We start from the raw sequence: 14,828 nt of genomic DNA on the forward strand, positions 1-14,828 counted from the left end.
GGAAATGGTTTCAGTTTTTCACCATTGAGGACGATGTTGGCTGTGGGTTTGTCATATATGGCCTTTATTACGTTGAGGAAAGTTCCCTCTATTCCTCCTTTCTGGAGGGTTTTTATCATAAATGGGTGTTGAATTTTGCCAAAAGCTTTCTCTGCATCTATTGAGATGATCATATGGTTTTTCTCCTTCAATTTGTGAATATGGTGTATCACATTGATTGATTTGCGTATATTGAAGAATCCTTGCATCCCTGGGATAAACCCCACTTGATCATGGTGTATGATCCTTTTAATGTGCTGGTAGATTCTGTTTACTAGTATTCTGTTGACGATTTTTGCATCTATGTTCATCAGTGATATTGGCCTGTAGTTTTCTTTCTTTGTGACATCTTTGTCTGGTTTTGGTATCAGGGTGATGGTGGCCTCGTAGAATGAGTTTGGGAGTGTTGCTCCCTGTGCTATGTTTTGGAAGAGTTTGAGAAGGATAGGTGTTAGCTCTTCTCTAAATGTTTAATAGAATTCGCCTGTGAAGCCATCTCATCCTGGGCTTTTGTTTGTTGGAAGATATTTAATCACAGTTTGAATTTCAGTGCTTGTGATTGGTCTGTTCATATTTTCTATTTCTTCCTGGTTCAGTCTCAGAAGGTTGTGCATTTCTCAGAATTTGTGCATTTCTTCCAGGTTGTCCATTTTATTGGCATAGAGGTGCTTGTAGTAATCTCTCATGATCCTTTGTATTTCTTCAGTGTCAGTTGTCACGCAGGATAATTTTAATACCTGCCTGACATTCCATTGTCTAAATCAGGAGTCAGCAGGTTAAAAATGGCCCATGGGCCAAATCTGGCCCACTGCCTGTTTTTTTATAGAGAGTAAAGTTTTATTGGAACACAGCCATGCTCATTTCTTTATGTAAAGTCTATGGCTTCTTTTGTGCTAGAAATGAGTCATTGCCACAGAGAATAAATGGCCTGCAAAACCTAAAATATTTATTCTGTGGTCCATATAGAAAAAGTTCTCTGACCCCTTGGTTAAATCAGTGGTTCTCAAAGTGTGGTCCAGGGATCTCTGGGAGTCCCCTAGATTCTTTCAAGGGGGTCTGTAAGGTATTATTATTATTATTATTTTAAAAAATTTATTTATTTTATTTATTTTTGGCTGTGTGGGGTCTCTGTTGCTGCTTGCGGGCTTTCTCTAGTTGTGGTGAGCAGGGGCTACTCTTTGTTGCAGTGCGTGGGCTTCTCACTGCGGTGGCCTCTCTTGTTGCGGAGCACGGACTCTAGGCACATGGGCTTCAGTAGTTGTGGTTCTTGGGCTCTAGAGCGCAGGCTCAGTAGTTGTGGCGCACGGGCTTAGTTGCTCCGTGGCATGTGGGATCTTCCCCAGCCAGGGCTCGAACCTGTGTCGCCTGCACTGGGAGGCAGATTCTTAACCACTGAGCCACCAGGGAATCCCTGTGAGGTATTATTATCATAATAATATTGGAATGCTATTTGGCTTCTTCACTCTCATTCTCTCATGATGAGTGTACGGTGGAGTTTTCTAGATGCTCTACGGCATGGAATGAGATCATTTTTCTGTTGGCTAATGGAATGCATGCTTGTGTATTCTTATGTTTTAAATATTTTCCTCATTAAAAATTTTCTATTACAGCATACATAAGTATAACCTAAATAAATAAAAATTCTCTGAGAGCCTTAATAAGTTTTAAGAAAATAAAGGGGTTCTGAAACCCTAAACTTTATAAATATTTAACTACTCCCCTATTGTTGGACAGGTAGATTATTTATAGTCTTTCATAAACAACATTGTGATACAGTAGTTTTGTTAGTTCTATGAGGCCTATTGATAAAAATATTTCATGGAAACTATCGCTCATTATTGTTTTTAAAATTTGAAATGAAATTTTTGGGAAAGCTCGGAAAACATACAGTATTCCTTGATCTTTGATTGTAAGGGAATTGAAATCTTTTCCACAGAAGGGAGGAATAAAGAAATGAGACTGATTCCTTGAGCCACGTGTGAAGTCATTTGGACTCTTGAGATTCTCCTTGTGTAGGTTTCTTCAACTCTGTTGGTTGGGTTAAGCACTGATAGCTACTAGGAAGATCTGCTTCCAAAATACGGGAACTGCTAAAATGCATCCCTCAGATGAAGTGAAGTAATTCCTTTTCAAGTCTGAATTTCAGATTAGACTTTTGAGGTAGGGTCATAGTATCAACATATATTTTTTTCTTTCTTTTTGAGAATGTTGCTAATGGTAAGGACATCACCATTGTGGGGTCCCTTTGATATTGTATGACTTGCCAACGACCAGAATTTAATGTAATAATAACATAATGTACTAGGGATCTACAAATGGCTGGGCTGTCATCCTGTATTTAAACATTTTGAGTACAACTCCATGAGGTAGGGACTATAGTCATCTCTATTTTATAGAGTAGGAAATGGGGACTCTGTGAACTTAAGTAACTGGCCCAGGGTGACAAGGTAGTGAACTGGCCTCTGTCTGACTTTGAAGACTGAGGTCTTAACCAGACTGTGGACTGTACTTTGATATGGTGCAGCTGCAAAAGTAATTTAAGCCTATTCATAAGGAGAAGGCATCTCTTGTACTATTGCCTATAATTGTCCAGTTGAATAGAAATCAAGAAGAGTTGTAATAAGGCACTAGACTCTTAGGGTATTACCATTCTATTATTGACCAATGTTCATTGTTATTGGGGAGAATAAATGTAACAGCATTAAAGGCAATTTTGAAAAAGGGAAACAAATACCGTATGACCCAGCAATTCCACTCCTACATGTATATATAGTTCTAAAAGAATTGAAAACAGGGCCTTGAACAGTTATCTCTACACCAATGTTCATATAGGAGCATAATTCACAATAGCTAAAAGGTGGAGGCAACCAAGTGTCCATCAACAGAGGAATGGATAGACAAAATGTGGTATATCCATATGGTAGAATATTATTTAGCCATAAAAAGGAACGAAGTACTGAGACATGCTATAGTGTGGATAAATCTTGAAAACATGATGCTAAGTGAAAAAAGCTGGACATAGAAGGACAACTACCATATGAATCCACTTATATGAGATGCCTAGAATAGGCATGTTCATAGAGACAGAAGGTAGAAGAGATGGGCTGGGAGGAGGGAAGAATGAGGGTTGTTGTTTCATGGGAACAGGGTTCGTGTTGGGGATGCTGAAATGTTTTGGTACAGATGATGGTGATGGTGACACAACATTGTGAATGTATTTAATGCTATTGAGTTGTACACTTACAAATGGTTAAAATGATAAATATTATGTTGTGTGTATTGTACTACCACAAAAAGGCAGGGAAACAAAAATAACTCCACTCTTCTAACCTAACTGAATTCCTTTTCTATCTGTGTCCATGGTCATATGTTTAGTTTATATCATTGTAATTATTATATGAATTATTTTACTTTGTATTTGAACTTTTTCTTTTTACTCCATATATATCATAACTTCCCTCCTGTAGTTGTTATGGTTTTCATGTTTTTAGTGGCTGCAGACTATTTCATCTTGTAGTCAGATCACAATGTATATAGCCCTTCCCTTTTTATGGAATATTTAGGTTATCTCTACTATTTTTATGTTTATAGAAAACTGCTGACTTTCATGGCCTTCTGTCTGTGGAATCCCTTTAACATCAGGAATCCGGTGGTAGGGAAAGAAGATTCCCAGTTACCTTCCTTTAAGGGGAACCTACTTAAAAATTAATTTTTGAGCAGATAGTACATGCATGTGGTACAAAATTTAAAAAAATACAAAGGGCTTTACAGTGAAAATGTTCCCCTCTTTTGTCCCCTATCTACTCAACTTGTCTCTTTAGAGGTGACCTTGGTTACTGGGTAAAGAGAGAAAAGTTTTGTAAGCAAGGGCAGAAAAGAGGTCCTCTTATCTAGTTGTTTCTGGGATCTGTGCATTCATATTGCAGCTGGTTCAGTGTGTAGGGGTGAGATGATCCGAGTACAGAGCCCAGAGGACTCATTGGGTGATATCACTTCTGACTCCCAGCTCTGAGCGCGGAGGGCATGTGTGCTTTTTCCCTTCGTCTCTCCAGCCTCAAATGCCCCCACTCAGTGTCAAGTCTATTTCAGTTTTTCTCTTCAGTATGCCTGTCTATGTTATAGAAAGATGTTTTCTTTTGAGGGAGTGATTTTAAAAAACTACTTATTGAGATATAGTACACATACTGAAAAGCACACACATCCTAAGTGCATAGTTTGATGAATCTTCACAAACAGCACCCATCTGGTCACTAGCACTCAGATCAAGAAACTGACCATGATTTCCACTCCAGAAGACCCCCGAAGGGGGCATCTCTATGACGAAAGCAAAAGACCAGAAAACTGATAGGATAAGCTGGTAAGTTCATCTGTGTTACAGAAGAGCCAAAATTCTTGAAAGAACTGAGTGTGTGTGTTTTAGAGTTTGCCCTGTGTGAACTCATTTGAGGGTTTGATGGAAAAAGAGCAAGTTCTCTTGTCAGACTCTTTGGAATAAAGCTGGACGTTATGATGGTCATTAATAGACTTCCTTTTTTCTTCCTTTCCTCTGACCAGACCTCAGTGCAGTGTTTGATATCCGTGTGGTTAATGTCACCACAACCGACATGCAGTTGGCGTGGCGGAATACAGACAATGTTACTGGGTACATCTACCGTGTAGTGATACAGTCTGAGCACAGCTCTAACCAGACAAATAGTTCTCATGAAGCGATCACTCTCGGGGGCCTGATCCCGGGCACCTTATATAACATCACAATCTTCCCAGAAATGAACCATTTCCGGGGGAAATCCAACTCCACTGCACAGTACACACGTAAGTGTCTTAGAACACTGTCCTAAGGGAGTATTCTCCCTTTCACTTGGAGGATGGGAAGTAAGCATTGGTTAAATGATGGAATAAGAGGCTCTTGTGTTTCTGGGCTCCAGGTAGAATGTGAAACTGTGTAAGCTGAAAACAGCCTCAGCAAATGTTCTTCTGTGCTCTTGGGGCACTTGGTGCTGAGCCATATGAACTTGGAATTGTCTTCTGAAGCAGAAAGGGATCCCATAAGCATGGAAAACATGACTATTCATTCTCTAGTCTGGAATGCAGACTAGAGGAGGGTCACCCTGTCATGTTGGCATTGGAAGATGCAGCCCAAATGAGGCGCTTTGCATGCAAAAGTGAGGGAAGTACTTTGGGAATATTTGACCTAAATATATGGTAGAAATGGTAGTTTATAATGTCTTTTTCATACGTTTTTCTCTTCCGTTAATCATATTTCAAAAACAGATAGAAATTACATCTTGAAAATATATTTCAGATAAAGTATTAAAAGAAGCCAGAAAAACTTTCATTCTTTTGAGATTTAATCTGTATAATTATTTTCTGAATGTCTTTTTCGGGAAGCGTTCCATCTTTCGAGTCCAGCAAATATTAGCTTTATTTATTCTTTCCCAAAAGGAACCAGGCTATTTTTATTTTTTATTAAATTTAATTTAATTTTCTGGCTATTTTTACGTGCAAATAATAAAATGGTTCAAGCTAATCCATGCTTTTTTTTTTTTTTTAATAACTAAGGGCCCAGCAATGTGTCCAACATTGAAATAAGGACCAACACCACAGCAGCAACCTTAAACTGGCAGAACTTTGATGAAGCCTCTTTCACGTACACCTACTGCCTTCTTATTGAGCAGGATGGAAATTCCAGCAAGGCCACACAAATAGTCACAGGCATTGGCGTCACCTATGCTACAGTCACCGAGTTAACACCTGGCTCCTCATACACCGTAGAGATCTTCACACAGGTGGGGAATGTCACAGAGTCACTGGCACCTGGCTGGCAGTCATTCTGTACAGGTGAGTAGTTCCACGTGCCTCTTGGACTCCTTCTTGTGTGATGCTGGCCTTGCAGATAGGTTCTTGAAATAAACTCTAGTTGATTAGCTTTTGTGTGGTATGTGATAATAGACCCCAAGCTCTCTGAGCATCCTATTAGCTTATTAGTGCTATCTTGCTGCCCGCATCATTTATTCATTCAACAGATATGTATTGAGCATTTACTATATGCCAGGCACTGTTAAAGGACACAGACAAGTCCCTGCCTTTCTGGAACTTTTATTCTGGTAGGGAAGACATAATAAACAAGATAAATAGGTTATTAGCTGATTACTAAGGAGGGGGGAATAAACAAGGACGGGGGAAATGAGATGTTTATCTTGGGAAGGCTTCATTGAAAAGGTGACTTTTGAGCAAAGACTTGGAAGGGTGTAAAGCAGGCCATGTGAATTTTGGGGTGTAGAGCATTACAGGCAGAGGGGCAGCCAGTGCTGGGGTGCCGAGCCTGGAGCGTGCCTGCTGTATTGAAGAAAGAGCAGGAGGTCAGGGTGGCAGAGGTGGATCCATGGGAGCAAGAGGGGGAGGGGTAGGAGGTGAGGCCCAGGATGCAAGAGGTGATGGGCCAGGGCATGGATGATGTCCGGGCTTGTAGTTCATAGTTTGGCTTTTACGCTGAAGAAGACGGAAAGGATATTGTTAAAATGGATGCTCGGCTTTTTTTGCCTTTCTTGATCCTGAATGTCTCGATGCAAAAGGTGTGATCTTTTAAAGAGAAGAAGAGCCCTGTGTTTAACTGAGGGAACTTTCAGAGAGTAATCCGGAGAATGTTTTGTGGACAGCTGTGAGTACTTCTGCTGACAGATTTGATCGTGGGGCCTTTATCACCTCTGTATCTGTGTAGCACCCTTCTCCCTGCCCTCTTTGCACCTGCTTCCTCTCTTCCTTAGACCAAGCCATTCAAATGTGTTTAGGCTGATTTGGAAGGGGAACAGGGGTCTCATCGGATCAGCCTCCCTGGTAGTGTAGGTGCTGGAACCTCGATGACCTCTGAGTTTTCACATGGAGTGGCTAAAGGTATCCCTGCAGCTTTGAGTCCCTTCTGTTAACTTAGGCTCCATTCACTGGGTCTAGACTCTGATCTTTGGTATTTGGGTGGCTTCCATTGCTAATGTTTATCTTAGCTACAATTATTGTAGCCTATAGCAAAAGAAAGATATCTATGAGCATTTATGAGTGGGGGTGGATGGAACAGGAACAGTGGGAGTAGGTATGCATTGGGCAGGTTACCTTTCCAGGCCTCAGGTGGAGAACTTGGGTGTTGCACTAGGTGACTCTAGAACTTCTCCTGCTTTAAAACACTGCAACATTAAAGTAATGATAATATTCCTCCCCACCCCCGGTACGTTAATACAGAGTTTGCCATTTACATCAGTTTTTTGTTGGCCCTCAGTAAAACGCTATTGGCCCTCAGATAGGTAGAGACAAGTAACACCACATTTTAGAGATGAAGAAACCGATACCGTTTACCATTGATTATTTAGCCTTTATTGTATGTGCAGAAAACACGCTGGACTTGGATTTAGAAAACCTGAGATCCAGTTTTGGCTTCGCCACTGACCAGCCATGTCATCTTTAGCAAATTGCTTAATCTCTCTAAGCCTCAGTTGATGCATCTGCAAAATAGGACAATATTAACCCTGCCTGTTCCAGAAGGATTGTCAAGTGGGCCCCCAAATGAGGTAACGCAGGCGAAGAAGTTGCTCTTCCCTCCACTGTATTGTCGCCACCTCTCATGGAGTCCTGTGCTCTTCCAGCCTGGACCCTGACAGCCACTGTTTCGTTTAATCCTCAGACAGTCCTGCAGTGGAGGCTCAGAACAGTTGAGGGACTGACCCAAGGTCACACAGTTCAGTAAGGCCCTATTCAAGGTCAGCCTCTGCCTCTTCTGTCGTGCCCCATGGCTGTCTCCTCATCACCAACGGGCCAGGAACCTCCTGCTCCCCAAGTTTCAGTGTTTGCAAAGGCAAGAGTCCAAGAATCTCATGATGTGCTGTTCTTGCCTTGCAGACCCTGCACCAGTAACCTCCTTCCACTGTGAAGTGGTCCCCAAAGAGCCAACCTTGGTCCTCAAGTGGGCCTGCCCATTCGGCACCAACACAGGCTTCGAGCTGGAGGTCAGCCACGGAGCCTGGGAAAATATGACGCACCTGGAGAGCTGCTCCTCGGAGAACGGCTCTGAGTACAGGACGGAAGTCACATATTTGAATTTTTCTACCTTGTACAACATCAGCATCACTGCCTGGTCCTGTAACAAGATGGCACCGCCCACCCAAAACACCTGCCTCACTGGCATCACAGGTGGGCTTCAGGGAGGGCAGGGTGGCCAGGTGACATTGTGGTCACCTTGGAAAGCTGACCCAGAGGGTCTGCAAGTGTGGCCTGGAAACCTGTTTCTAAAAAAAATGTATCCAAAAATATTTGTTTTTGTTGGCACAGACTGTTAACCCAATTCTATAGAAATCTAGTCTATATATTCTGTAGAATCTATAGAATCTATAGAAATCTAGTGAGAGGGAATGTTTTACATTCCAAAAGTTTCCTTCGTTTTACAGAATGATTTGTTGCCACCTTTTCTTTTAAGTAAGTTCCCCTAAAATGTTCAAGTATACACGAAAGCAAAGGACAGTATAATGGGATCCACGAACCCATCATCACTCAGTTGAACATTTGTGAACATTTGACCAATCTTGTTTCATTTATATCCCCTCCTCCCTTATTGGACTTCTTTGAGACTAGTCCTGGTTATTCTATAGTTTTATTTGTAAGTTTTTCAGTATGTATTGCTGCAGGATAGGGACTCCTTTTCCCTTTCTTTCAAACATAGCCACATTACTATTGCCATTAACCTTAAAAATTTAACAAGACTTTTTTTTTTGGCCATGCTGCGTGGCTTGCGAGATCTCAGTTCCCCGACCAGGGATTGAACCTGGGCCACAGGAGTGAAAGACCGGAATCCTAACTCCTAGGCCACCAGGGAACTCCCAACAATCCTTTTTTTTTTTTTTTTTTTTTTTTTTTTTTTTACTATTATCAGATAGATATTCAGTCAAGATTCATATTTCCCTAGAATCTGTATTAATAAGCTCCCCAGCTGTTTTGGGAAATGGGGAGAGATCCCCCTATTTAATCTTTTCATGACCGCCTTTTATTTTGAACTTGGAAAAAATTACTTCTTTGCTTTTTTGTAAAAATTGAGATATGGTTGATTTACAATATTAGTTTCAGGTGTACAACATAGTGATTCATGATTTTTATAGATTATACTGCATTTAAAGTTATTATGCGATATTGGCTGTATTCCCTGTGCTGTACAGTGTATCTTTGTCACTTATTTATTTCATACATAGTAGTCGGTATCTCTTAATCCCCTACCCCTGTCTTGCCCCTCCCCCCTCCCCTCTCCCCACTGGTAACCACCAGTTTGTTTTCTTTATCTATGAGTCTGTATCTTTTTTGTTATATTCATTCTTTGTTTCATTTTTATCTGTCTTTTGCTCCCTGTGTCTTTGCCAAAATTATGTCTTAGGTCAACCTGGTTGAGTTGGTTTTGCTTTGTGCTTTTTGAGTCCTGGATATACTATTTCCTTTAGGGTATCAGAATGTTTCCAGACAATTTCTAAAGAATTGGTGGTTGAAATAGTAAGAAGAAAAGGCTTCTTACTTCAGGGACACTGACTTGGAAAATGGCTGAGGGATTCTACTGACAGAGCCTTGGACTTAGGCAGACCTGGGTTTGATTGTAAAATCTACCTTTTACCAGCTGTGTGATCTCAGAAAAGCTGCTTAACCTCTCTGAGCCTTGTTTTTCTTAGTTGTAAAAAAGGGGAAATAATACCTACCTTCCAGGACTGTTAATACAAATTAGATGAGGTAGTGTAGGTGGAAGATCACTTCAGAGCTGCCATGTATGACTAGTCAAGTTGTGCACTGCATAATTCCATGGGACGCCATTCATATAGTCTCCTGTGCGCGTGGGACTCCTTGGAGTTGTGTAGTACACAGCTACAGAGGATGGCCCTGGGTCACAATCCTTTGTGTTTCTGCAGCACTCTACAGTGTAATAGAAACAGTGAACCTTGTTGGGTACTTTTTTGTAGTTCTCTGTTTTATGATGTCATCTCAGTGGGTATAAGCCACTGAGGAACATAAACCATATCTGATCCTGTATCTCCAGGGCTGAGCACAGTACCTAGTGAAGGGAAGGAGCTCGTTAGAGTTAGTTGTTTCTGAAGCTGAGCAGTGCGTGGTAGGGTTAGATAATGACCACTCAGCATTTAGTCCAGTGATTCTCTCACTTTTTAATCTGTAGCTCCCTTTCCTCAGATGAATTTTTATGTACAAATTTAGCATGCTTTTTAAATGTACAACTTTGACACTTTTTTATTTAACAGAAAAGTGGAGCTGCATTTTCTCTGAGAGAGGCAGGAGGTGCTGGTGGGATGGGTAAACCGGGGAGAGTTGGACCGATGGTCTTTTAGCCAACACTTGTTGGTTGCTTACTCTGTGCCTGGGTAAGGGACACTATGGTGAACGTGGCCAGCAAGGTCCCTCTAGTGTAGGACTGAGATAAGCAGTGAGAAGGAAAGGATTTCCAGGCTTTGAGGTAGGTGGAGCTGTCTTGGGGCAGGGAGCTGGGGACTCCTCGCTGGCCCGCTAAAACGCATAGAGCGGTGGACGGGGTGGGAGCTGGTGCTAGGAAGTGTCTGTTGAGGCAGTTGACACTTAGACGTTGGACAGCGCCTCCAAGTGGCCACTGTGGTCAGTTACTTGAGAGGTTGCTGAAGGATGGTTTAGAGCTGTGCCTTCCAATAGAAAATCATGTGAGCCTCCTGTATAATAAAAACTTTTCTAGGAGCCACATTAAGAAACTGTAAAAAGGAGCGGCTGGAAATTCCCTTTCTGTTCAGTGGTTAGAACTCTGTGCTTTCACTTCTGGGGGCCTGGGTTCGATCCCTGGTCGGGGAACTAAGATCCCACAAGCTGCCTGACGTGGCCAGAAAAAAAAAAGGAGGAGCTGAAATGAGTTTTGATCACATTTTATTTAACTCAGTATATTAAAAATGTTATCATTTCAACATGCAATTTGTATAAAGTGAGTTATTAATGAGATACTTTATGTCGAAACTTGGGCCTGTCACCTTTCAAGCACTCAATGGGTACATGTGGTTAGTGGCTGCCGTATTGGACAGCATACACATTTGGTGAATTGTGTTATGGTCTTTTTTTTTTTTTTGGAGTTCAGTTTTCTCAGTCTCCCTGAATCTTGGTTATAATAAAAGAAACACTCAAACTGTATGTGGGAGACAAATTTAGGTAGAGAGAGATCATCTTTAATTCACCTTTTCCTTCCTTTTGTGTTAATTTAGAGAGTGGCTTCACAAGCTTAGCTTGGGAAGGCGAGGCATAAGATCATGAAGGCCACTCACGGAATGTTCCCGTGTGGGCTCTTCTGGTTTCCGGGTCCCGTGTGGGCTCTTCTGGTTTCCGGGAAGAGGGTCAGTTGGATTTCTCTAGGCAGAGTTTTAAACCTACCCCAGCAAAAAACAAGGACTTTGGTGTGAAGGGTGCAGAGCCGGAATGCAGCCAGGTCTCAGGAGAAAGTATGTTCTCTCCATGTCATCTTTGCTTCCTTCTGGGTAACTATCTGCTCCATCATTGTTCTCTGACCAACCAATCCTGGGGCCAAGTCCATGTGCTGGCAGATGTCTGCTTTCAGCTCCTAAGTTCTCACCTTGGAGTTCTACCCACACAGTCTCCGTGTTGTTCTCCTTCTTCTGCCCCCATTCTCAAAAGGAATCTGGGCTCTCTGGGTCAGGAGGGACTGGGGGAAGATAGAAAAGGCACGTTATCTTCTACAAACAAGGCTGCCAGGAGGCCAGCCTGGCAATGTGGCTGGACCCACTGAAGGGGTCATTGTCAGCTAGGCAGGCTCCCCCAGGACTTGCCATCTTTGTTCTCCACCAGTTCCCATCCCTGCCCTTTGCTTCTGGATTTGCTTTGCATGAGCCCAGCACACAGCTTCCAGAGCAAGGGCAGAACTTGAGCGGGGCACTGCAGCAAATCCTCTCCTTAATAATTTTGTTCCTTCTTTGGTTTTAAATGTTGGGTGATCATGTTTTGTTTTGTTCTGTTTCAGACCCTCCTTCTCCAGATGGATCCCCTAATATTACATCTGTCAGTCACAATTCTGTGAAGGTCAAATTCAGTGGGTTTGAAGCCAGCCACGGACCCATCAAAGCCTACGCTCTCATTCTCACCACTGGGGACGGTAAGGAGGGGTCATTTTGGGTTAAACAGCCAGTGGGTGATGGCGTGACTGGGTGCCATTTTTGTGCCCACTGAAATGCATTCATGAGACAAACACATGTCTGGTTTTATGCTGCGACCCACGCTTTGGCACTCACCCCGGGTTGGGTGGGTGTAAGCCATTGGCCTGATGAGCTAGGTCCGAGGTTGACAGACTTAGTGTAAAGGGCCAGATAGCAAACATTCTAAGTTTTGCAGGCCCTACAGTCTCCTTCTCAGCTATTCAACTTTGCCGTTGTAGTGTGAAAGCACCATAGAAGATACAGAAAGAGTCAGTATGACTGTTCCAGTATTTACCAAAAGGGGTGGCTGACTGGATTTGACCCATGGCCATGACTTGCTTACCTCTGATCTACGTTTTCATCTCTTTTGCAACACAGGGTCTTTTAGGTGGCAGAATATTAGTTTTAACCAAGTTTGTCACACACACACACACACACACACACACACACACACACACACACACACACACACACATATGAGCACACACACACAAATCGTCCTCAAAGGGTGACTTTCTCTTGGAAGAAAAAAGGAAAAGATTTGCATTTGTAGTGGGAACTTGCAAAGAGCATTGTCATAGCTGAGAGAAGAGGTGGATTAAATGCTGCTTTTCCTTAAAGGGCTCCATTACATTCCCTGGAAGTGAGATGGGAATGATTTGAGGGTGTCTTTGTTAGCTGTGTGTGGGTGCTTTGCCCAAGGGCTGGGTTTAAAGCGGTGAGTTTTGGAAATTCCCTGGCAGTCCAGTGGTTAGGACTGGGTGCTTTCAATACCAGGGGCCTGGGTTCAATCCCCGGTCATGGAAATAAGATCCCGCAAGCCGTGCGGTGTGGCCAAAAAAAAAAAAAAAAAAAAAAAAGTGCAGAGTTTTGCTGTTTTTGGTGATTCTTTAAACTAACTGTGAATTATGCAGTGCCACCCTTGCTCAGTCTCAGAGCCTGTGATGCTGTCCTCATCTCCCCGAAGAAGACAGAGCTCAAACACGCTGTCAGGGCTGCGGGGATACAGGAAGACAAGGGATTTGCTGGTGTTTTAAATCTGCAGCTAAATCTCAAAAAGAGACATTGAGATCTCTCTCTCTCTCTTTCTGTCTTTTGTTTTGGGTCTGTTTCAAACACCTAGTCATTTTGCTGTGAAGGTATTCAGCAAATCCCAAGCTCAGACCTTTGCTGAACAGGGGAGATGATATTGCATACTGACCAGCCTGACCAGTACCAGCCTGTGATGGATGAGATCACACCCTCCACGTCAGGTGGTCTGGGTTAGAAATACGACTCTACCACGTAGGCAGTGCAGCTTGGGGCCCAGGTCTTTTTAGCTTTCTGTGCCTCATTTTCCCACCTGTAAAATGGGGGTAGTAAGCCTATGCGATGAGATTATTGTGGGGATTAAATGAGTTAATGTAAGTAAAGCCCTTAGAACTTAATATAAGGAAAACCTGGCAGAGAGAGCATTCGTGAGAGATGGCAGCTGTCACCACCATCACCCTGGTCATTATTTAGAAACGAGGGAGACTTAAATCTCTGCAATCACTTTCTCATGGCTTTCCTTCTGTGTGCCTTTCTTAGCTGTTCACCCGTCAGCAGATGTACTGAGATATACATACGAAGATTTCAAAAAGGGGGCCTCGGATACTTATGTGACATACCTCATAACAACAGAAGAAAAGAAATATTCTCAGGGCTTATCTGAAGTCTTGAAATACGAAATCAATGTTGGGAACGAGTCCACCACGCACGGCTATTACAATGGGAAGCTGGAACCTCTGGGTTCCTATCGGTAATGCCTTGTGGTTCTTGCCCTTTGGGGGGCTGGGCCTCTGAGTGCAAAACTATATGTGCCTGGGCCGTCAGACTTCTCAGCCACCCCTCTTTCCTCTTGTCACCCCACAGGGCTTCTGTGGCTGGCTTCACCAATATTACCTTCAACCCTCACAATGATGGACTCATAGACGGGGCTGAGAGCTACGTGTCCTTCAGTCGCTATTCAGATGCTGTTTTCTTGCCCCAGGATCCAGGTAGAGGAGCATCTTAGCAATGCATTGACTTTTTGCTTCCAGTATCCACAGGAGCATGGGGGTCTGCACACCTCCCTGGGGCCCCCAGGAGGGTAGGAGAGCCTGGTCTCTCCTCTCAGAAGCTGAGATGTCACTGGGCCATCAGGACCCAGCTCAGCTTCCTCTTCTGAGGTCCCCACAGGCCCCACCCAACACACTCCCTTCTCTGAATTCCAGTTACACTTCCAATCGGCAAACACTGTTGGGTCCTTTTTTCTCAGTGTAGTCATTTGTGTGCCCATGTACCAGACACACATGTGACTTTTAGTGCATGGAACCCTTCAATATTAGGATCAGAAAGAGCCATGGCAATCATCTTGTCCAACTCCCATTTTATTTTATTTTTAAAAAGTGTATTGAGAGAGGGCAGACAGCAGAAGCAAGAAGAACTACAATCCTGCAGCCTGTGGAACAAAAACCACATTCACAGAAAGAGAGACAAGATGAAAAGGCAGAGGGCTATGTGCCAGATGAAGGGACAAGATAAAACCCCATAAAAGCAACTAAATGAAGTGGAGATAGGCAACCTTCCAGAAAAAGAATTCAG

The 14,828-nt window shown here is 42.9% G+C and overlaps 1 protein-coding gene across 1 annotated transcript in view; it reads left to right on the forward strand.

Moving 5' to 3' along the window:
- The window catches only part of PTPRJ (protein tyrosine phosphatase receptor type J), a 183,192-nt gene that overhangs the window by 141,347 nt on the left and 27,017 nt on the right, over window positions 1-14,828 (forward strand). The window contains exons 8-13 of the mRNA XM_055091375.1: window positions 4,594-4,851; window positions 5,599-5,877; window positions 7,924-8,214; window positions 12,053-12,184; window positions 13,794-14,004; window positions 14,118-14,242. Coding sequence (XP_054947350.1) covers window positions 4,594-4,851; window positions 5,599-5,877; window positions 7,924-8,214; window positions 12,053-12,184; window positions 13,794-14,004; window positions 14,118-14,242 — 1,296 coding nt within the window. The remainder of the gene's footprint in view (window positions 1-4,593; window positions 4,852-5,598; window positions 5,878-7,923; window positions 8,215-12,052; window positions 12,185-13,793; window positions 14,005-14,117; window positions 14,243-14,828) is intronic.

This window comes from Physeter macrocephalus, chromosome 16 (genome assembly GCF_002837175.3).
Source record: "Physeter macrocephalus isolate SW-GA chromosome 16, ASM283717v5, whole genome shotgun sequence".
Taxonomy (NCBI): Eukaryota; Metazoa; Chordata; class Mammalia; order Artiodactyla; family Physeteridae; genus Physeter; species Physeter macrocephalus.